General features: G+C 40.8%; 1 protein-coding gene across 3 annotated transcripts; it reads left to right on the forward strand.

Moving 5' to 3' along the window:
• Nucleotides 1–244: 244 nt before the first annotated feature.
• Nucleotides 245–24,748, forward strand: FASTKD2 (FAST kinase domains 2). Of its 3 annotated transcripts, none has more exons than XM_056111664.1 (12): nt 245–271; nt 931–1,759; nt 5,867–5,970; nt 6,381–6,489; nt 6,943–7,066; nt 7,494–7,633; nt 11,299–11,471; nt 17,091–17,254; nt 18,328–18,540; nt 18,960–19,044; nt 21,523–21,637; nt 22,518–24,747. In XM_056111664.1, exons 2-12 carry the CDS (start codon nt 1,028–1,030, stop codon nt 22,623–22,625), a joined length of 2,067 nt encoding a protein of 688 aa, XP_055967639.1. In that variant the 5' UTR covers nt 245–271; nt 931–1,027; the 3' UTR covers nt 22,626–24,747. The 3 variants fall into 3 exon arrangements, with proteins under 3 accessions (XP_055967639.1, XP_055967637.1, XP_055967640.1); XM_056111662.1 differs by lacking the exon at nt 245–271 and adding an exon at nt 338–560; XM_056111665.1 differs by lacking the exon at nt 245–271 and having other exon boundaries at nt 1,005–1,759; nt 22,518–24,748.

Here is a 24,748-nt window from a genome sequence, read left to right on the forward strand (position 1 = left end):
CTCCGCGGGGGCGGTGAAGTGGAGGGGCACACGGTCATACATCGCACTTAGAAACCGCAGTCACTCTCGTTTCCGTCGCGGCAAGCAACGGAACGAGACATTCTTCTCGCTAGCGTCCTTGTTTCTAAAGAAACCCTTGCCCGACCTTCGAGAACGTCGGCTTTTTTGACCTAGAATGCGACCCGTAGGTTCTCGCGATAGGCGCGACTCGCGGGGACGCGGTGGTGGCGGAAGTGGCATGTAACCGGGAGGGGGGGGGTTCTGACCTCAGGTGAGTGCGAGACGGGTTAGGGGCCGAGTTGTAGCGGCTCAGCTCCCGAGACTCCTTTAGCCTTGTGCCGGGAGACGTTTTAGGACTCGCTCAGACATTAAGCCTAGGGGGGCAGATTCGTACTGGGGAACAGGCACCTGATGAGGATTGTGGGCTCTGGTGCCGGATGACCACTTCTCTCCCCGCCACGTGCAAGCTTCACTTCTCTTGCTTGTTTCCATTGCTGAGCTTCTACGTTTGTTCCAGGCCCCCTTCTTATTAGCTATTTCGGCCCTTGCCATAACCACCTGTAAGTTGAGTGTATTCTTCTGCAGTCGAACCCTTAGTTCTCATTGAGAACTTCTTCTCTCAGGCAAAAGTGTTTTTCAAAATCCATTCCGCAGAGGTTTGGCAAACGCATTCCCATAGGGGAATCCACCTCATTTTTGGTAAAAATCTCTTTTTCCAAAGTACTTAAAGAGCAATTCGATGAGAGAATATTTCCTACTTTGAAAGATCGTGCCTATTGTGATAGAAGTGAAGGAAGCTCATCTGAGTCAAATAGTTGAAGCCTTTTCATGTAAATTGTTGATGTCACCGTTGGTTACCTTTCAGTTTCTGTTGAACGCGTGCTCTTCCATGAAGTGTAAGTTTTGCTCTATGTTTTGTTCTTTTCACAGTCCTTTCCCCTACAGAAAAACTACTAGACTATGCGTCCTCTCTATCTACTAGAAGCAACTGTTGCCTCATCTTGACAACATTAAAGCCATTGTATCAATGGCTAGCAAAATGAATAAAAGAGCAGGTTCCTTTTTGTGGAGCCTGAAACAGTTCGGTAACTTGGTTCCAACAAGCAGAACTGTGAGACTGTATTCTTTGAGATTTGGCCGACCAGCAGTAGTTTATTCACACTGGAACCCAAGAAATCTCAGTAACTTTGATATGAGAATGCAGTCACCTGTTAGATACCTATTTCAAGATGCTTTCGTATTTAAACCAGGAGATGATGGCTTTCAAACTAAAGGCATCAACTCTGGAATAGTACCCGGAGTTAACAAACCACTTTGTCCTAGAGGACTTTCTGTGGACTCAAAATACTCACATGCTTCCAATGATGGGTTGAAGGAAGAAAAGGTTAATCACGAACCCTACAATGAAGACATTCTCACCAAGGAAACAAAACCAACCCATATAAACTCTCAAAAGCTGTCTAGGGAGAGTAATTCCCTGTGTGATGTGTTAGATACATTTTCAGAAGCACCTACATTTCCTAGTAGTAACTACTTCTCAGCCATGTGGACAATTGCCAAAAGGATGTCTGAAGACCAGAAGCGCTTTGAAAAGCAACTGATGTTTAACCACCCTGCATTTAACCAGCTGTGTGAACATATGATGAGAGAAGCCAAGATCATGCGTTATGACCACCTCATGTTCAGTTTCCATGCTGTGGTGAAGCTTGGAATTCCTCAGAACACTTTGCTGGTACAGACCTTGCTGAGGGTGATCCAGGTAAAATCAAAAGGAAACTTAGACATTCCTTGACAGAGAATGGCATGCCTTGAAAGAATGAGGGGGACGTAATATCCTCCCTAAAACATCCAGTTGGTGTATTGGTAGTTTCCTTTTTAAGTCTTTTTGCATGTATGTGATTTAGGAACCTTCAGTTAATTATTTCTTCCTTTTGTTGTGGATGTTTATGGAAGTTTGTCCTACTCTTCTCCAGACTTGAGAAATAGTGATTAAACAAAAATGAGGACAGATGGAGAATATGCAAGAAACTGTTGTATTTGAAGGAAGGAAATTAACATGTATCGAGTACCTGTACCTTTTACTTATATAATCTTATTTAATCCTTTCAACAGCAGCCTCAAGGTCAGTGTTAACCTTCATTTATCATATGAGAAAATGGTTTCAGTCATGTTAAGCAACTTAGCCAAAGTTATAGCTAGTAGATTCCTTTGCATGCAGTAAACACTTGGGGGTATTAAAGATTAGTTATTGCATTTGTCACTAATGTTATAAAAATATTAGGCCCTTACAAAAATGGCCAATATTCATTTAACCAGTATTTATTTTCTACATTATGGGCACTATACTGAGCATGGGAGCATACAAATTGTCAAGAAAATAATGGACATGTTGTGTTTTCAGTACAGTGAAAATAAAAAACCCTAGAATTTAATATACAACGAAATCTTCAAAAATAACCATAAGGATGATGGGAAGAGAAATAGGTGAGGAAAATTCAGGATTGTTATTTAATGCAGATACACACATACGCTTAGCAAATAAATTGCCTCCTATGATCCTTGGTATAGAGTTAAATTCCTCCTCCATTGTCATAGATCTAAAGTTCTAATTTATAGGTTATTTAGTACATATTTACTAAGTTGAATGAATACCTAGTCCATTCTAGAGGTGGAATTCAAATTCAACAGATTCTTCAAAGCTGAATTCAAAGAATGACCTGCAGTTTATCAGAGTATTGATGGTGAGGAGGATGGTATTTTCAATCAAAAAGATTGTATATTCAACATCCCAAAGCAAAAGTTTGGGAAGCTGAAACCACATCAGTTCAGCTAAGAATAATCAAGTTAGGTTTGAGAAGGAGGAGAAATTATGCTAGTAATTAAGGAGGAAAGATTAGAGGTCTAGTGGCAAGAGATGGAGCTGGCAGGGCCAGAGACAGAGAGTACAGCAAGCAGGTAGGGTGTTTGCCTTGCATATGGCTGACCCGAGTTCAATTCTTGGCATCCCATCTGGTCTTTCAAGCTCTACCAGGAGTAATTTGTGAGTGCAAAGCCAGGAATAATCCCTGAGCATCCTGGGGTATGTCCCCCCCACTCTCCCTTCTCCCTCCCACCCCCCTCCAAAAAAAGAGCACGGAGCTAGAAAAAAGGACCTATCATAAACAGCCTTTTATATCTGGCTAAGGAGTATGAATCCTCTTATCCTTTAGATAATGAAGTACCCATTGAAGTATTTTAAACAAAAATAGTCAGCATAACCAAATTTGTATTTTACATCACTGAGTAAGTGGGAAATGGATTGAAGAGGATTGGAATTGGTTGGAGTAGTCATAAACTCCAAACAAAGGGATTGGTGTTTTGTTTGATGCCTCTAAAATAACATCAGTTGTGAGGATAGCTTATGAAATTAATCATTTATCTTTTAAGAATGGTTACCTCAGACTTCTGTATTTAGTGATCATAATTTTTTTTAGATAACTTAAAAAGTAGTTAATAAAAAATTAACAGAGGAATTTTCTCAGGGTATATTATATATCGTATCCTGCTATAGGATTCAAGAATCTGCTTCATAGGTATATGAGAGATTTTCTTATTTGAGTTTTGGGGGTCAAAACCACTATGTTCAAGACTTACTTTTGGGTCTGTGCTCTATGTTCACTTTTGGTGTTGCTTAGAGGATGATATGCAGTGCCCGAGATCAAACTGGGCTTTGTGGCTAGCACTGCAAGCTCCTTAAGCCCTATATCATCTCTCCATTCCCCACATGTGAGTTTTTAGCTGACTTTTTTGCATCATTGTGATTTCCATGTCAAGTGAGAATTTGTGTGTGTGTGTGTGTGTTTAAAGCACAGAAAACCCCGTCTATATTTCCTATATGGACATTTAAAAATTATTACAGGGCACCACCACTTTTCCTGGTCATAATGTTCTTACTAGATTTTTTTGGGGAGAGGAGGGTGCTGGGAGTCAAACTCATATGTGCAAGGCAAGTACGGGCTACACACCTAGACAATTGTGTACATCAGCATAGTGTGTCAATGAAGTATGAGCAGTGGGTATTTGGATATCAGAATATCTCTTTTTGTTTGTTTTTAGTATCATTTATTTTATTATTATTTTTTAAAATTTTTATTAGTGAGACATCATGAGGTACAGTTGTAGACTTACAAATTTTTGTGCTTGGGTTTCAATTATACAATGATCAAATACCCATCCCTCCACCAGTGCCCATTTCCCACCACCACGGATCCCAGTATCCCTCCCACCCCCCATTCCCCCATCCCACCCTGCCTCTGTGGCAGGGCATTCCCTTTTGTTCTCTCTCTCTTATTGGGTGTTGTGGTTTGCAAAAGAGGCAATGGGTGACAATCATGTTTGGTCTATAGTCTACTTTCAGCATACTTCTCCCATCCTGGGAGGATCCTCCCAACAACCTTTATTTGGTGTTCCCTTCTCTATCTGAGCTCCCTTTTCCCCTAGCATGTGTGGTTGGCCTCCAAGCCATGGAGTAAAATTCCTGGATATCAGAATATCTTTATCCATATATGATGGTGTTTCATTGTCCTGACCTGCTGGAATGTTGTAAGAACATTTTAGCTAGAGATAGTAGAACAGTGCCTCATCAGTGAAATTTCATGGCAAAGATTAATGAATTGTTGGAGAGTTAATAAATTGTTAGGAATTTAGGAAAACTTATGTCTGGGGTTGAGACCTTATTTTGTTGTTTTCAGCTGTATCCATTTCTTAACCTTTAAAGGGTTCTGACTTGAGATTTGGTACTAAAAGAGCATACCATTTTTTTGCCTGTTTGCTAAGATGATCACAACTACTCTTGTCATGTGTAACGACTAGATGTGATTAAATTTCAGATCACTAGGTAATTTTTTTAAATTCTATTTTACCTTCCAGATTATGTTCTTTACCATTTTAGGAGTCATATTAGCAGTATCCTAATCCTAACCCATTAAAAGCAAGTTCTGTGAGCTTCCTGGGCTGTGGCAACCACTATTCTGCTTCCTAATTCTGTGAATTTCACTCTTAGTTATTTCATATAGATGGCATTATGTAATACTTTTCTTTATTTTTTAGTTTTTATAAATAATAATTATTGCATTCAAGATTTTTGGTTTCAGTTTAGTGCAATTACATGTATATTATGTATAGACTTTTTATATGGTGTTAGAAAGAAGAATCTGTAAAGTGTAAGACTCCCTTTAAATCTGGATATTGGATCTAAAAATGCAACTTTATTTGTGAGTCAGAAATTTCATGACCAAAGTTAAAGGTTGATACCAGGAAAAATAGAAGTAATTGTAAGAGCACAATTTCTAATGTTCTTGAGATATGGGCAGACTTACATTGTTTGTGCTTATTGCTCCCTTTATAATGTCTTTAGGTTCCAAGAAGAGGTCACTAATGTTTGAGAAAAGTTATTTTAGAATCAGAGGAATATTTTTATTAATATTTTTAATGATAATGGCCAATGGGGGAAAAAACACGTGCTGATACATAAGAGACTATATGTTGGGCCAGAGAAATAACATACCAGTTTAGGTTCTTGCTTTGCTCAATGCTGGCCTGAGTTTGACCCTATATAATTTCTCAAACCTGTCATAAGTGATCCCTGAGCACCACTGGGTGTGCCCTTCCCCCCCACGCCCAAATAAAAGAATATAACTTGTATATGAAAGGTCACTTAAATGTGACCGTTATTTTCCAAAGATTCTGTTTATCATGTATTGATTGTTAGAGTTACTGATTTGATGATTCTTTCATTAAAAGCATCAAGACAGGATTTTTGCTTGGTTCAGAGGTCTAATATGGGCTTATCATCATCTGTAGTGTTTTTGTAATTGTATTTCAATAGGAACGTATCAATGAGTGTGATGAGAAATGTCTTTCAGTTTTATCAACTGTTTTAGAGGTCATGGAGCCATGCAAGAATGTGGATGTTCTTCGAGCAGGACTGAGGTGAGAACTTTTCTTTATTCATGTCAACCTGAAACGGAATTTGAGTTTTAACTGCATAAAATTAAAATTGATGTGACTGTTCCAATGTCATAGGTTACTGAGAATAATAATTACCCTTTTCATTGACTACATATTGGGAAATCTTCTTATTGTCTTCTGCTGTGATTCGTTCACTTGGAAAGAAGGCAGAATAATGATAGAGGGAAGAGCACTAGGAAACTCCTGGACCTTTCACTGACTGTCAAACGCCCTCTTGGTCCATAGATCATTTCTAAGGACTTCATCTGCCTTGCCTAGATGTGAATACAAACCAGGGATCTGATGGTGCATTTGGAGCTGGACCAGATGCTTTTCTAAGATTTCTCTTCTGGTTTAATTTATTTGGGGGTATTTATTGTGTTTGATGACAGGATCCTAGTTGATCAGCAAGTATGGAATATAGAACGTATCTTCACATTACAAACTGTGATGCGATGTATTGGAAAAGATGCACCGATTGCTCTGAAAAGGAAACTAGAGGTAAAAATCTAAATTTTTTCCAGTTGGTGGGATTTGGAAAAAGTCACACTATTTAGGTCAGATTTTTGAGAGGGTGTTATTGTGCTTTTTAGTTTGACTTGCTAAAGCCAAATAATTGGAATAAATTTATATGTATGTGTATGTCTCGTTATGTATCTTTATATCTATTTGAGTCATTTGTGCAAACCTTATCTGTTTATTTGAAGATAAAAAATTTGATTGGGCTGGAGCGATAGCACAGCAGGTAGGGCTTTTGCCTTGCACGCGGCCGACCAGGGTTCGATTCCCAGCATCGCATACAGTCCCCCAGGCACCACAAGGAGTAATTCCTGAGTGCAGAGCCAGGAGTAACCTCTGTGCATCACCACTGGGTGTGACCCAGAAAGCAAAAAAAAAAAAAAAAAAATTCATTGATTTTGACAAATAATAAAAAAAAAATCTTTCTTTTTTTAGATGAAAGCCTTGAGGGAATTAGGCAAATTTTCCACTTTGAATAGCCAGCGCATGTTTGAGGTACTAGCTGCCATGGACTACCGTTCTGTCGTACTTCTGGATGAATGCAGTAAAATGGTCATAGGTAATGAGAATTTTTTTTTTTCCATCATGTGTCGCATCTGACATACAATTCTGAACAATACTTTTTAGTGTGCTTTAAAAAGTGTTGCTTTTAGGGACTGCAGAGGGAGTATAGAGGGTAGAATGCTTGCCTTGCATGCAGTTTACCTGTGTTTGATCTTCGGCACTCCATATGGTCCCCTGAATACCTCCAGGGCTAAGTGCCAAGCACAGCCGATTGTGGCCCTAAACCAAATTTCAAACAAATAAAAATTTTGTCATTAAATGAAATATAACCTGATGATGTGGTTGGATCTAATTTCATTTTTGCCAAAGATAGTTTTTGGTTTTTTGTTTTGACAAAATATTGCTGTTATAGAAGTTCTGCATATAGGCTATGGTAGATCATGTATTCAAAACTATCTGGTAATTTTTGTTTATTCTTAAAGGCAATATCCATGGATGTCCTTTGAAAGTATTGATCAACATACTGCAGTCTTGTAGAGATCTGCAATACCGTAATTTAAGTCTTTTCCAGGGAATAGCAGATTATGTGACAACAACATTTGACATCTGGAAATGGAAACAAGTAAGTATGCTAACAGTTTTTTTAAAAGCCTCAGAAACCTTTAAACTAATTCATAAGCATATGAACTCATTTAGCATTTTAAGCATTTTTTTTAAGAATAATAGAAAATGTGAATTAGCTTATCGTTTTTACCTTGGGTTTACTTATTAACATACTGTTCAGTCTTTTGGCTGCCTGAAACAAGAATTAAGATCACTAAAGTTTTTCCTCTCAATTTTTTGGGGGGTCACTGTGGGGGCAGGCCATACCTGGCTGTGCTCAGGGCTTAGGCCTTGCCCTGCTCTGCTCACAGGGATCTCTTCTGGTGGGGCTTGGGGCCGAAGTGCAGTTACAGAGATTGAACTGGGGTTGGTCATGTGCAAGACAATTACTCTTCCTGCTGTACTGTCTCTCTAGCTCCTCTCTTTCTTCTTTCTTTCTTTCTTTCTTTCTTTCTTTCTTTCTTTCTTTCTTTCTTTCTTTTATGTAGGAGTACTGCTATTTATTCAGCCACTGATTAGCTGATTGAATTGTGCATGAACTCCACCTTACTTTTTTTTTTTCATTTTTTTATAATTTTATTTATTGAATCACCATGAGAGCAGTTACAAAGCTTTCGAGTCTAAGTCTCGGTCATACAATGTAACACCCATACCTTCACCAGTGCCCGTTCTCCACCCCCAACAACCCCAGTACCCCCATCCCACACCCTTCCCCTACCTGTGGGGCAGATGATTTCCACATTACTCTCTACTTTGATCACATTCAATATTTCGACACCAGACCCACCATTATTATTTGAGATTTTACCCCAACACTCTGAAAAGTGTTTTACCCCAACACTGCTGAAAAGGCAACAGTAGACAATTTATGTTCTATTGCTGGTTATGAATAACATGATGTCGCGTGGCTGCAAGTAGGGCCATGTGATTTTGAAATTCCGAAATTTTAACACTTAAATCTGGAGGGATTTCTGCCAAAAGCCACTGGGTTTCGAGATTTGCTCCTGAGTCTCTGGGATCATGCCGTTGAGCAGCTTGATCAGGAGCCAGAGAGGCTGTTCATAGGCGATGACTTGGGGTCTCGTTAGGACGGGGAGACCAGGACTGGCTCCACCCCCATCCTTTGAGGCCCAACAAGTTTCATCACTGCAGGCCCAGACCTGACTGTCCAGTGGCCTCTGGAGGATGATGGCCACTGAGCCACCAGGGAGAAGCAGGCAGAGGGACAACACCCTTTCCCCCCTGGGGTGGCCTGGCGACAGTAACGTACTGCGTGGTCCGGACGCATTTCTGCCAAAAGCCACTGGGTTTTGAGATTTGTTTCTGAGTCTCTGGGATCATGGCCGTTAAGCAGCTTCATCAGGAGCCAGAGAGGCCGTTCATGGGCGATGACTTGGGGTCTTGTTGGGGTGGGGAGGACAGGCCCGGCTCCCCCCCCCCCCCACCCCCTCATCTCGTGAGGCCCAACAAGTTTTGTCACTGCGGGCCCAGACCTGACTGTCCAATAGCCTCTGGAGGATGACGGCCACTGAGCCGCCAATTAGGAGCAGGCGGAGGGACAACACCCTTTCCCCCCTGGAGTGGCCTGGCGACAGTAACCTATTGAGGGGTCTGGACGCATTTCTGCAAAAAGCCGCTGGGTTTCAGGATTTGTTTCTGAGTCTCTGGGATCATGGCCGTTAAGCAGCTTCATCAGGAGCCAGAGAGGCCATTTGTGGGCGATGACTTGGGGTCTCGTCGGGGTGGGGAGGACAGGACCAGCTCCACCCCTATCCCGTGAGGCCCTGCGTGTCTCGTCACTGGGGGCCCAAACCTGACTGTCCAGTGGCCTCTGAAGGATGGCGGCCACTGGGCCGCCGGGGGAACAGGCCAAGGCACAAAACCTATTCCCACCTGGGTTGGCCCAGCACCGGTAACCTACTGCAGGGACTGGACACATTTCTGCCAAAAGCCGCTCTGTTTTGAGATTTTTTCCTGAGTCTCTGGGATCATGGCCATTAAGCTGTTCAATCAGGAACCAGAAAGGACATGCCTCCAATAATATAGCTGAGCTGGAGGTGGTTTGTGAGTGTGTTTCCCACATACCTAACTTTTGGCCATTTACTTTCTTGGTAAACTTTGCCCCAACTTTTTGGGGTCTGGCCAAAGGCACAGCAGCAATTTTGGGGTATCTGGAAGTCTGACGGTGCCATCAGGCTGCTGATGTACTTGCCTCACAGGTACAGATTGACCTGCTGGCGGCACCATATCCCCGTCTGTCTGTCTTTCTTTCTTTCTTTCTTTTTTTCTTTCTTTCTCTCATTCATTTCTGTGTTTAGAGGATTATATACCACTTTGTTAGGATAATTAGAATCATTTCTGATTTTCCACTTTTGTTAGAATAACATGCTTTATGAAGATTAAAATGCCATTCCTTAATGATCAAATCAATTTGTTATTGATGGGAAAGCTTTATTTTTCATTTCTAATACCCTGTTAGTCCAGGGGTTATGCTAAAAATAAACACATACAAATGAAGCAGTTGGTAAAAAACTTTTTGTGAGAACAGTGGTAAAAGTGCTCCATCACTTACCCTCTGGAGAGTAGAGTGAGTATTGAGTTCTGATGAAAACTGACTTCAGGAAGAAGTACCAGGTTTCAATGTCTCACTTAGAGAAATTAATATTTTACATAGAAAATTTTGAGTTATTTCACATTTTATAATCTATGTAGTACCTAGGGAAATGAGGAAAAATTAAAATTGATTTGGTCCTGTATGTACATTTAAAAGTTATTTTCAGGGGGCTGGAGCAGGTATGGCACTTGCCTTGTATGCAGCAGATCGGGGTTTGATCATTTTCCCCAACCACTGCCAGGAGTGATCTCTGAGCACAACCAGGGGTAAACCCTGAGCACTGCCGGGTAAGGCCCCCAAACCAAAAAAAAATAATAATAATAAGGTTATTTCCATATCTGTTTTATGAAAAGCATGTAGAAAAGCATTATTTTTAAGGGCTTGTTTTTAAATGAAATGAAGCTATGGAAACCATTGTGTATCCTGATTCTCAGCTTATAAAACATGGTTGTTAACTAGATACCTGATTCAGTAATTAGTAAAACAGATTTTGTGCAGAATAATTATTTTGGGAGTCCAGAGAAATAGTACAGTGGGAAAGGTGCTTGCTTTGTATGTGGCTACTTAGATTCAGTCAGTCCCCGAGACCTCATAGTCCTCCTGCAGTGATTCCTGAGTGCAGTCAGGAGTAATCCCTAAGCACTGCTAGGTGTGACCTCCCCCCCCCCAAAAAAAAATTATTTTTCTTTAGTGAATATTGGGCTGGAGCGATAGCACAGCGGGTAGGGCATTTGCCTTGCACGCGGCCCATGCGGCTGACCCGAGTTCAATTCCTCCGCCCCTCTTGGAGAGCCCTGCAAGCTACCAAGAGTATCTCGCCCGCACAGCAAAGCCTGGCAAGCTACCCATGATGTATTCAGTATGCCAAACACAGTTATAACAAGTCTCACGATGGAGACGTTACTGGACCTGCTTGAACAAATCGATGAACAACGGGAGGACAGTGCTATAGTGCCACAGTGCTAGTGAATATTGTGACAATTGTATTGTTATTTCAGTTATATGATCTAAGAAATTGTTAGTAGAATACTGTAATTAGTAATTTTCCCTTGAATCTCTCTTTTTTAAAGATTATTTTCCTCCTCATTCTATTTGAAAACCTTGGCTTTCGACCTGTTGAACTGATGGACTTGTTTATAGAAAAAATAATAGAAGAACCTGGCTCCCTAAACATGAAAAGCATTATCTCTGTTCTTCATATATATTCTTCCCTCAATCACATCAGCAAACACCATCCCCAAGAGTATGTACTTTTCCTTTATTTTCACTTTTTATATTGCTACATCACATACTTAGTGAAGATTGCAAATCTTAAGTTTGGAGAGTTATTACAAGTGGCCATCATCAATGTCAAGAACTAAAACAAAATATTGCTTACTGAAGTACAAGGTTCAAGATAATTTCTTTAGTCTTGCTTATTTTCTTTGGTCTTTATGATTTATTCAGTCTACGGATTTCCATTTCAAATCCTCCCAGCTTATTCCCTAAACTCCTCAGGTCATAGCATAACTGTTCATTTGGTCTCAAAGTTCTGAGCGTAACTGTTCGTTTGGTCTTAAGCTACAATTTTTTATTCTTTTTGTTTTTAACCAAATCAGGTATTTCTGCTAATAAATACCACATCTATACTTTTTGCCAGATCATCTCTCCTTCCTGTCTGCATCAGATAAGGTTCATCAAAAACCAGAAACTAATAGAAAATGTCATTGATTCAAAAGGTTGTTAAAAGCAGAAACACGAACCATAACTTGCTTAAATTTGAATCTCAGAGCTGTCATTCATTATCTGCTCCATTTTTAGGAAGTTACTTGTCTATGCCCAGTCTTCTCATCTCGTGAAATGATGATAAGTAAGAATTCTTTCTAATCACATTGGTTTTATGAGCATCAAAAGCAGTTACTTCTGTTGGTTACTTGAAGCTTCACCTGACACATAGTCCTGGTTAGATTTTAAAAGTGGGTATGTAGGTCACAGAGGCCTTGGGAGGAACAAACTAGGGCAGGATTCCCGGCCAGATCTTTGCTATCAAATCTTGACTCTAACTGCCAAAGAGATTCGGATTTTCTAAAGAGAAAATCCAGGTTTGGGTCCCATGCTTGTCACTTTGGAGCAGTTAATCAAAGAAGCGGTGTGGGCCAATTCTAAAGCAGTTTCCCGCTCTGTTCCTCTTTGTACTGAGAACATGTCATACTGCTTTTCCCAAGCTTCATTCTCTCCATAAGACCCCCTGTGTTTGTCATGCCATACAGGTCTCTGTCAAAGTGGAGCCTGACACAAGGTTGTGGTTGTCATTGAGTGTGTCTCCGCTGTTTGATTAGAAAGCTTTCTAAAGTTAGGTGAGATTCCCGTTCTGGATTTAGCACAGGAGGTGGCACAGAATAGGCAGTTGCTAAAGGTTACAAATAAAGGGGAAAATTTGTGTAGGAGAAATTTCCATGCCCAACCCAGATTTTATCCCTAGCACAATGAGGCTCCCTGAGCATCACCAGGTATAGCCCTAGGAAGTCCTCATTATCACCAGGTGGGATCCTAAAGACCACTGAGCATAGCTAGGGGTGGCCCGAGGTGGTCCCCAGCACTACAGGGCCCAACCAACACCATATCCTTGGATTCTAGCACCAATTGCTGGCCCACGCAGCTGAGAATGGCTAGAACTAGCCCCTTGGCCTGCTGAGTATCACTTGGGGAGCTCCTTACCGCCACCCAAAAAGGAAAGAAAGTATGCTCCTTTTGCTACTTGCCTGGCTTAATTTTCTTTGTTGGCTTCCTGCCATGTGGTTGTCTTGACAAATGAGTCAACTTGATTAGCATTCAAAGCTCTTTTAAGAGTGCTGTGGATTCCAGGGCATTAGAATGAACATTGAGTAAGTACTTTGGAAATATTTTCAACTGACTCAGCATCCCAAGAGATAACTTGGTGCAATAAATCTGTTAATTTGAAAATAAAATCAAGTGCTGGGGGGTGGTGGTGGGGGTGTGGTTAAGAAAGGTAACTATCCTTGTCACATAAAGGCTGGAAAGCCTAATAAAACACACAGGGAGCAGAATCCTTCCAGGAGACTCCTGAACATTTTCCTTTTGTCTGTGTTTTGCTTTTATTTTGAGGGGAGTAGAGTGTTCATGGCTCTGTGCTCAGGGTTCATTTCTCATGGTGCTTGGGGTATCATGGATTGAACCCAGATCAGCTGCATACAAGGCAAGCGCTCTATCCACTGTATCTCCTCTCTTCTCTTTTCATCCATGTATTGGCTCTCAACCTGGAGGATTTTTCCTCCCTTAAGACATTTGGCAAGATCTGGAGACACTGGTCTTCATGCCTGGGCATTGGGGAAAGTGGGGACTAGTTAAGGAGGGGACTGCCTTTGTTCTGGTGACAGTGGTCAGAGTCATCCTTCCATTCATGGTAAGCATCACAACAAAGAATGTCTGAAAAAATCAGTAATGCTGGAGCTAGGGGACTAGTTCCAGTAAGAGTTTTCTACATTTGATATCTGGCACTGCCTGATATCTCTGAACACCCAGAAAATAGCTCTGGTGCACCCCAAGCACCACTGGTCCTCAACACTGTAGTGCTGGGTAGGATCATTGACTTTCAGGCCGTTGTTGCTGGCCCCTGGGCTTCTCTGAGCATCACTAGGGGTATCCCTCATAAAAAAATGTTAACGGTGCAGTTATTGAAAAACCCTGATCTAATCTATAATCTCCCCCCTCAACATTCCTCTCTTGGAAAGAAATGACATGAAGGTGTTGCCGATAAATTAGGATTAAAAAGTCAGAAATTTCTTAATGTCCACAAATGTGCAGTTGTTTGAATTTAATACTCTGTGGACTTAAAACACACACACACACACACACACACACACACACACAAGTTTGTGTGTTCCCTGTCATTTCTGCAGGAAGCAAGATTTGTACATCTAGACAGTAAGTGGTCAGTCCCAAGTGGGTGTTCTGTGAAAGGAGAAGAAGAGAAGTGGCACTTTGAGCTACAGTGGCCCATGTTTTATAAGCAGGATAAGGCAGAATATCTGGCATGGGAATTGACTGGAGGAGCCGACCTCAGAAAGAGAGTGGTTGAAGATTTTGCTTATTACGTTTGTATTGCCGCATCCAGATTCATATGGCACCTGAATCCTGACTTTACAGGATGGCCTCAGGGAAAAAGTGCATGAAATCCAGGATATCATCCTGGGTTTGAAACCCAGGGAAGAGTACAGTGGACCTTTAAACTCTCATGATCAGGCCTTTGGTTTCTTATCCTCTTAATTCATACCCCATAGATTCTCTGAGAATTTATTGGGTTAGTCGTATCCTGCTCCTGAACTCAGAACCACCATAGTTTCTGTGTGGTCACTGATGTGTGTCTCAAACTCAAGAATTCTGGAAGTCATTCAATTTTATTCTTCTCTTCTAATTGCTATTTATCAAATCTTCATGCAAAAATAATTGTGTGTGTGTGTGTGTTTAACACACCTTATTGAGGTCCCTGAAAAGAGGTACATTTATTTATTTATTTATTTATTTGGGGGTTTGGGGCCAGACCCACTGGTGCTCGGGGATCACTCCAAGTAGGGATGGTAGGGAGTTTTCAGTTCATTATTTTGACTCATCCTTTTATGCAAACATGCGCTTCTTCTTGTCTTTCTCATCTAAGTATATTTAATCAGAAAACTATCCCTGGCACCCAGTACTTAAGACAGAGATGAATGTGGCATAGTCCCCTTAGCCAGTGGATTCCACATAATGGGGATGTTAGATACAGAGATTGCCAAGTAGAGTATGGAAACTGGGGCGAGAGTTTTATAAAAGATAGATAGGAATTGTGGGGGGATTGTGCCAGGAAGCTAGCCTGGTGTGACAGAGGGAATCCACGCAGGTGGACACCAGGCAGTGCTGCCTACAAGAGGTGGTGCCTGAGCAGATCTTAGCAAGGACAGTTGGCTAGGAATTCGCCGTGGGGATATGAGGCAGAATGTTTGAGTAGAAGGACTCCTTATCAAACGAGAGAGGGAAGAAAGAGCATGCCAGGTAATGACATCTAGGTCGGTGCTGCGGAAGCTTGAGTTTTATTAGTGGGATGAGAGAAGGGAGAGGGGCTTTCCACCCAGGCTCCAAAGAAGGGAGAGGGGCTTTCCACCCAGGCTCCAAAGAGTCACTTCTAAAACTGCCCTTTCTTGCTCCAAATCCAATCAGAGCTGCTTCACTGTCATTCTAGGGTCTCTTTGATTCTTTCCATCCACTGAAATGCTGGCAGTTCCCTAGCCCACTGGTCTTTGCATTGTCCCAAGGATGGTCAGCAGGTGTAAAGATTGAAGAACTCTGGTCCACAGCCTCCCTCTCTCTCTCTCCTTCCTTCTCTCCTTTCCCCTGTATATTTGCTCCCACCAAGGTGTCACTGTATCACTGTCATCCTGTTGTTCATCGATTTCCTCGAGCAGACACCAGTAACGTCTCCATTCATCCTAGCCCTGAGATTTTAGCAAGTGCCACATTGGAGACTCCTTCAGGGTCAGAGGAATGAGACCCGTCATTGTTACTGCTGGGTTTTGTCATATTGAATACACCACAGGGACCTTGACAGACTCTGCCATGTGGGCAGGATACACTCGGTAGCCTGTCTTGTTCTCCAAGAGTGAGAACTAGACAATAAGAGGTTCATGGCCTCATGGTTCACGGAGCTGAGTCTTGGCCGTTGATAGGATAACACGGTGCCGGGAGCAGTTGGTGGGTATAATGCCTAACTACTGGAAGATGGGGGATCTGGGTGGAGGAGGCCCAGTTCCAATCTGAGCAGGCTTGGAGATCTCAGCTCTGGGTCCTGCACACCTGGGTTTCTCTGTCAGTTTCTTCATGTGTGAGGCTCCTCCGAAAGTGGAGAGTGGTCTTAAGCATGGCTGTTACTGGTTCCGGAGGTCTTCAGCTGCCTTCCTCTCTCTCTCCTTCCTAATCTCCTTTCCCCTGCATATTTGCTCCCACCTAGATATCTCCCCATTGTTCTCAGTTTCCTTTACAGCTGCAATGTTGATAAGGGCTTACTTCGGCTGTAAGAATCTGTACACTTTTCAGGCCTCCATTTGTTTACTTAGCCTAAAATTGTCCCATCTTTTCTACCTAGTAAAATTCTTATCAGTTTCCCCTGCACTTTCTCCTGCATACTTTGCATTTAAGAAAAAAAAAGTTGGTCATGATTATATGGGTTGTAATGATAGCACAGCGGGTAGGGCATATGCCTTGCGTGCAGCCAACCTGGCCAATTTAGGTTCGATTCGTCCACCCCTCTAGGAGAGCCTGGCAAGCTACTGAGAGTATATCGCCTGCATGGCAATGCCTGACAAGCTCCCTGTGACGTATTCGATATGCCAAACACAGTAACAAGAGTCACAATGGAGACGTTACTCGGCCGGCTCGAGCAATTCGATGAACAATGGGAGTGACAGGGACAATGACAGTGACAGTGATGATTATATAGCTTATGCCTTAACAATTGATAGAGAGTGTTTCTGTACCATTTATAAGCATAATCACCATGGTCATTACATTTTCACCTTTCTTTTCTACCTCTGTATAACTGCTTTTATTATAGCGAATAATGTTAGCCCTCGGTGGTAGGATTCATCTCGTAGTTCTTTGAACTCTGTGTATTATAAGAGAATTTTAATTGCTTTTGTCACTGGAGTTGTGTTCCTGATATTATCGATATGCTCCTGATAAAAATCTAGTATGCTTTAAGATGCTCTGATGCCTGACAACTTAGCTGCAATGAAAGATCTGTGAATAAAGCCATTGGTTCTGTGTCACCTCACTAGCTCAGCTATGACTTTGTCTTTTTCCTATTTCATGGTGACCTTTTGTTTCCCTGAAGGTTCCTTGAAGTTATGACTGGTGCCCTCACTGACTATCTTCACCACATCTCCTCAGAAAACCTGTTGAATGCTGTATATTCCTTTTGCTTAATGAATCATTTCCCCCTGGTCCCTATTAATCAGCTGCTCAAAAAGGACGTCATTGAGGAACTGCTGAGGTCAGGTAAGAGGGCAGGGCACAGTAGAGACCAAATCAAGGCCAGTCACAAGGCTGCCTGGTGATTTTGAATGGGAAAATAGAGCAGTGTTAGTTAAAACATGGAGGACCAATGCTAATGAGGAAAGGATGGATGATGGTAAAGCCAAAGGTCAGATCTTCAGCCAGCAAACTAGCGGGGCTTCTTTCAATGACAGATGCTACATAGAGAAGACAGGAATCATTATTCATTTTATTTACACTTTGTGCACCTATTCAGTGACTAACTGCCCAAGTTCTTTATGTCTTGTCAGTTGTTTATGCTCCTTCCTACTAGGATATAACCTCTAAAGCAAAATCAAGTCAACTTGTGCAAGTGTAAATAGTTTATTACTGGTGGCCCTTGATAAGAGTATACCGTGTTACAGCAAGAAACCAAATAGTTGCCAAAGTGAGGAGTTTATTATCTCTTAGAACCAAGTTAACTGTTGACTTTTGATCTTTAGTATTACAGTTTGATGATAGGAAAATTGAGAAGTTTAAATTTTTTTTGTTTTGTGGCCTGGCTGTGATCAGGGATTACACCTGACTCTGCACTCACAGTTCAGGGGACCCAACGGGGTGGGGATAAAATCTGAGTCAAATGTGTGCTAGACTGACCTGCTATCCACCCCTCACCAGCCCCAGTTTAAATTCTTCTAAAATCAGTGCCATGCAATTACTTGTAATTAAGGAACGGCACATGTTGATTTTCTAACAGTCTAGAAGAAATTTTCTAGAACCGGAGACTTGGATTCTATTCCCAACTCTGCCTTTTGGTTCTGGGTTCTCAACCTATGCAATAAAAATTTTGACTAAATTATCTTCAAAACAAAACAAAAAAACACAACCAGTTTTAAGACTTAGAACATTGTAAACTACCTGGCATTGATCTAGACACTGAGAGAAGAAGTGGGACAGAGTTAAGCTGATCAAAAAAATTGCATTAACACAGTTTTTAAAATACAACATTAACCATTAGGCCCTGTTGTAAATAGACAGTATAGTAGACTTCTAAGTGTGCCTCTAATATTATCTCTTAACTGTATTTTCTTTTTTAGGTGACATGGAGAGGAATGTTCACAAGCTTTATATTTTGGATATTTGTCTAAAATTGGATGGTGTTCCGTATCACAAGGCCCTAGACTTATCATTGCCACAACTCCCATCCCTATCATTGAATCCAAATGTAAAAGTGGCAGAGGCACTGAGTAGCCTTCTGGGAGAAGAATGCTTCTCGAGAAGTGTACAGTTGCAACATAATTATCACATTGGTATGGGACTTCATATGATTTTCTTTTTTTTATTTTCCTTTTTTCTTCTGACCAAAAAAAAAATAAAGGGTGGGCGGGGGTTTGCGGTGGTCAATTCATGGAGTCATGGAGAGCAGTGTGTTCCTGGCACTGTGCTGCCTGGGTTTGAAAGCTTGTTTTCCTACTAGCGCTGTGGTGCTAGGTGCTTAAGCAGACTCCTTTTATTTAATCTATAAGTTGGCAAGAATAAAACTGCCCACCTCAAACAGTGCCCGGGACACGTAAATGCAGCTATACAGATTAAGCCCAGACTGGTGTCTGGTCCACAAGTTCAGTACTTTATGGCTGGCATTATTGTTATTGGGACTTGTGCTATGCATTTGGAAACAAAATCACTTTGAGTAATGTTTGAAAGACTAATAAAAATTATTTTCTTTCAGATTTTGAAATCAGAATGGATACTAAGAAGAATCAAGTGCTTCCGTTTTCTAACACAGATGAGGTCACGTCTGCAGATATTCAAAGGTTGCTTCTATTTATTCATTTGCTGATTTATCTGTTTTTAAATCTTAGTTCTCAAAGACTTCATATTAAATAGAAGTAATAATACCAAAATCATATATTTGTATGTAGCTTATAATGCAAGAAGAGACTCCTCATCCCTTAGCCTACTTTCACATAGAGTATGAATCGCGGACACTTTCCTCAAAGACGGTGGACAAGAATTTCACATGTGAAGAAATTGTTTTTTAAAATGAGATATTAAGGTTAAACGAGTGAATACAACTGATAATGAAAATTATATAAATTTCAACTTAATGAAATTTTGACAAGATAATGTAACAGTGATCATAGAGAATAGAGGCTTCTACAAATTTGAAATACTCAGGTATTTTGTTGTAGCACATCAGTACCTTTCCAGTGGTAGAAGAACTTCAACATTTTAATTAAGCCATATCATATGAAAGTGAAAGCATATTCAAATTAATCATAAGTTGTTTTTCTGACTCACACACTATAGATAGCCTGGGAGAAATGTGATGCCACCCCCTGATAAAAGTCCTGCTTTTTAAGCAGATTCATAAAATTCTTGCACACACCCTGTGTTTGGCCGGCCTGCTGAAAGGCCCTGTTAGGCCTTATGGGATTCACAAAAAGCAGGCAGCATGAAACCTGACTATAGTGCTTGCATCCACTGCCTTCCTTTATTTATAGGAAATGCACATAAACATAGTAAAGAAAAACGGAGAGAACAATATGCAATTTTCAGCACTTTTCTGCCCATTGCTCTTTGTTGACATGTACTTCTGTAACCTTTCCCTTTTCCTGAAAACATTTAGCTTGTTCTTTGAACATTGTTTTCAGCTACTTTCTTTGGTATTCATATTACCTTTCTCCCATCAGAAAAATTATTTTTATACTGGGCCTGTTGAAAGTTCACTTTTCTTTTCCGGCTGCTCTGGCATAATAATAAAATATAGTAACTCAGCCTAAAGTAGTAACAAGTAAAGGATCTGAGCATTCCTTTCAGAATAAGCAATTTCTCTTGCAATGTCTCAGATAACATCCAGAGTAAGACTAAAAGAAGACAGTAAGGACACAAGTGTAATTTCCCCAGTGAATTTAATCTTTCCTAGAGACCAAGAACAATGGAGAAATAAATTGTACATTTTTGTAGATATACACATTTTACCTCATTCTTAAACAAGCTTGCGTTTATTTCAAGGTTCCTCTTTCGAGAGCTGCTTATTTTAGATTTGTTTAATTTATTTATTTTTAATATTTGATAACACAGCAGTAGGGCTTGTGCGAGGCTAACCCAGCTGAGCCAGGATCAATTTGTCTGCCCCTCTTGGAGAGCCCGGCAAGCTACCAAGAGTATCTCGCCCACACGGCAGAGCCTGGCAAGCTTCCTGTGACGTATTCGATATGCCAAACACAGTAACAACAAGTCTCACAATGGAGATGTTACTGGACCCGCTCGAGCAAATCAATGAAAAACGGGAGGACTGTGACTGTGACAGTGATACTTTAAATACCATGATGTACAAAGTTGTTTATAATACAGTCATTTCAGTGTTCCAACACCTGTCCCACCACCAGTGTGACCTTCCTCCTACCAATGTCCCCAGTTATAATCTACCCCTGCAGCCTGCCTCCTTAGTAGCCACAAAATAATTTATATAGCTTGTTACAACATATGTCATGATGGTGTTACTAAAGCCATTGTCTAGGTACAAGCTTTTAGGTGTTAATTGAGCCTCTGTGTTACTGTTTTCACTCATTAATACTTAGTGGGCTTCTGCACAACTTTCCCCATCTAATTTGCTGTGTTCCTACTGGGCTATCAGTACTATCACAATGTGGCTGTGAGCTCTGGGAACTGTGGAACTGGGGTGATTCAGCAGTGTGGGGTGTCAGCAGTGCCACTTATATGCCAGCAGAAGTCGGGTATGTGTGAAGCATTGCGCCTTTGAACAGAGAATGGAGACTTGGTTCACCACGCATCTCAAAAAGCCTCCAGAGATCTGCGCTCAGAGACCAGGCCTGCATGGGTCAGCTTGGCTGTGGCATCTTTCTCATTCTAGATTTTGAGTACTGCTATTTCCGAGAGAGAAAGCGTGCAAGAGGGTTTGCCATTTGATATTATCTACATTATTTCTTCTAGTAGCGTAAAAAACTACATCATCAAGGTTATTAGCACTGCACAGGAAAGCCTTAGTTTAGGGTGTTTTCATAACTAAATAGTTTCCTCAGGAGGACTGTAAAGATGATTTTTATCATTGAGACTACAGAGGGATTAGTTGTGTAAAACATTATTATAAATCTTTGGTTTCAAAAACAGCCTTCAATTCTGGAGTACCTTTAAGCACAAATAGGGAGTGGTGAGGACTGTGGTGAGTGGAGCGCTCAGCTTCGAAATCTCCAAAGAACAGATATGCAGCAAGATTGTAAATAGTAATCTCTTCAGTGATTACACTCATTGTGCATTTCTGATTTCAGAGTGGCTATACTGTGTGTTCCTAGATCTGTCTACTGTTTGGATTCAGATCATCCTAGAGGATTATTTGCTACGAAAATGCGGCATTTGAAAGCAATGGGTTTCCGTGTGATCTTGGTAAGTAAAGTCGCCTATACAGTATTCTTCAGTTACTGATGTTCATTCTGTCTGGATTCTGTGAGGTTGGTTACTAGAATGCAAAATGAATTGTCAGCAGTTTAACAAGTTGTTGAATTGTTGAATTGTTTGAAAAAGGCTGTTTCTGGGGCACAATTCAGCTTCTGTGAAACTGATTAGTATCATTTACCTTAGGGACTTGTAGTTGTTATATTTGGACAACTTTAATCCTTTTTGTTGAGAGGGAAACTGTAACATTTTATTTAAGACACAGGGAACCACATTGGGTTTCCAGGTTATCATGAGCAGTTTGTTTTCATAGTCACCAGAAGGCAATGGTTGGTAGAGGATGCTTTATCCTTTTCCTTTTTAATTCTGAGTGCCATGGTCTTCCTGGAACTCTCTTTGCAGCTGTCTCTAACTGGAACAAGAATCTTATGAAGAGATTATTTTGTTTTGTTTTGTTTTGGGGCCACACCCAGCAGAGCTTGGGACTTTGACTCTTTGCGCAGGGATTAGTCCTGGTGTACTAGGGGACCCTATGAGGTGTCAAGGATCCAACCCCGGTCAGGCATGAACCAGGCAAATGTCCTACCTACTGTACTATTTTTCTGGCCCAAGATCTTAAATATTTATATGAATACTTGATCTATCTCAATACCAATCACATAGATTTGCACGTAGGTGAAATGTAAACTTTTGTATCTAAAAATAATGGATTTCACATAGATTCAGCTTACCCCTTTCACTAAGTGGGCTAATATTTCAGGCTTTTATTCATTTTGCTTTGGTGTTACTTTAATATGTTTGAATCTCAAAACTAGCCTTTATTTTATGTCATCTTCTTGCAAACTGATTATTTTCTTCTTTCTTTGGCAAGATCAATAATTGGGAGCTGGAAAAACTAGAGATGAAGGATGCAGTAACATTATTGAAGACTGAGATCTATTCAGACAAAGACCTTCCTGCTGCTGATGCGAATTTATAAAGCTTGTATAAAAGGGGAAAAGCAAGCTCTTCATAGTAGAATACATACACTTATAAAAAATAACTTTAATAAAAATTATGATTCCGTCATCAATGGAATTCACATGGCTGCTCATTGCTAACAAAATTTCCATTCACTGTTGAGAATGGAAAAACATGAATGGTTATTAACATTTTAGTATAGCCTGAGAAGATTTCAGGTGTCAGTTTCCCAAACACATCTATTTCCCTAGACCTTGATACTTGACAGATTTATGAGTTCAGGGTTTTACTGTCATATACTAATTTTGTTTTCATTAAGAACTATTTTTTTTTAAGTTTTGATTGATTATGGGTATGTTTGTGTGGACTGCCCATGAGTACTCAGTCATGGAAGTTTCCCTTCTACCATTTTATAAAATTTCATTTAATCTATAGTTTATTAGACCTGGTCATTTTTCAGTGATATTTATTTGTTTTGTTAGAATATTTGTTCAAGTTTGCTGCTGAACTGATGTTGAATAACACTGAGTTGTTCTTGCTTTACTGAGCCTCTCCCACAACCGTGAACTGAGGCACACCCAATTCCGTCAGTCATTAATAATTCTATATTGCTTTTCTCTTTCCTTTATGTTATTTGTATGGTTTATTTAACAATGTCCTTTTTGTATAGACACAGGAAGATATGCTTGTGTAACATGGGAGTTAATTGACTCCAAAGTAATATTTACTCCTGAGCATCCATATTTACTTGACTTACACCTCAGTTGCCCGTAGTTCTTAGCACTCCAAGAGCAGGGTCCTGATGAGGAACTGGATAGATCCAGGACAGGCTGTGAGTTACGCTGATATCGAAATGGGCCAGGCCAAGCACCATAATACTTCACTATAAGTTAAGAGCAGGGTCATGGATAAACTCTGTCATGACCCAAAAAGAAGTAACTAAATAAGAACCCTGATGGGTTAGGAAAGACTAACCTGGCCTGAGGACTATGGTCTGGAATATATAGCGAGATGTCCCCAGGAAGAGCCAAACTTTAATATATCTCTTACTGTATTCATACAAAATGACATTGATAGAAATATCACAAGAACTAAATTTACTATGATTGTTTAAATGGATTACTAGCTGAAAGGAGAAAGCAATAGACCCTGGATGGAATCCCGTCCTTGGGTGGATTTCCTAGTAATCTAGAGTGCTGAATCCTGAGATGAGATTTTGTCCTTGAGTTAATCTCCTGAAGGAGAGGCTTTACATCTCTTTGTTGTTATGATAATGTTCAACCCCACCTTTGTATCCCCATCCTTCATGAGTTCTACATAACTATGCTGTAAGGGCTAAGAGGTAACAGAATAAGACTCGGGGACCAGACAACAGAACTACTCTGGAATGAGACTCTGGGACTAGACTCTGGGAAAGAGATGCTGAGAAGGAGATGAAAACTAGATGCTGGAACTGAATGCTGAGGATGAGACATTGAAGATGAGGAAACTAGGATGATAGAACTCTAACGACCGGGACTACGACCGAAACTATGACTGTGCTATAAGGGAGAGATTGGATGGCACCGTGGAGGAGAGAGAATAAACTGACAACTGACCAGCCCAGGCCTGGTTCCTGTGTCTCAGTTCTGGTCTGGGGAGGCAGCTCTCAGCCACTGAATGTTCAAGTCCTGCATGTCCTGCATGCAGTTCCCATTGCAACCCTGTTCCTTTTCGCCTTTTATTGGAAACTTACAAACTGACATTTGTCTTCCTGCGATTTGGTGATGATTAGGCACTGTCACTTGTAGAATGTGAGTGCCATATAAGTGAGTATTATTTTTACCCCCATGCAAAAGTTTGAATGTTTATGTGCTCTCAGAATTCCTATGTCATAGCCTAACCTTCAGTGCCATGGTATTTGGAGGCAGAGCTTTAAGGATTAGGTTATGTGGATGAATTCTTCCTGCATTAATTTTGTCCTTATAAAACTGACCCAGTGAGTTTCCTTGTTGCTCCTGTCAGGAGTATATAGTGACAAGATGACAATTTGTACTAGGAAGAACATACTCAGTATATATACTGGATCTACCTTTGCTTTCATCTTGAATGTCCCAGCCTTCAGAACGGTGAAAAATAAATTTCTGTTCTTTGAGAAACTAC

This window comes from Sorex fumeus, unplaced genomic scaffold, assembly GCF_029834395.1.
Source record: "Sorex fumeus unplaced genomic scaffold, SorFum_2.1 ptg000014l, whole genome shotgun sequence".
Taxonomy (NCBI): domain Eukaryota; kingdom Metazoa; phylum Chordata; class Mammalia; order Eulipotyphla; family Soricidae; genus Sorex; species Sorex fumeus.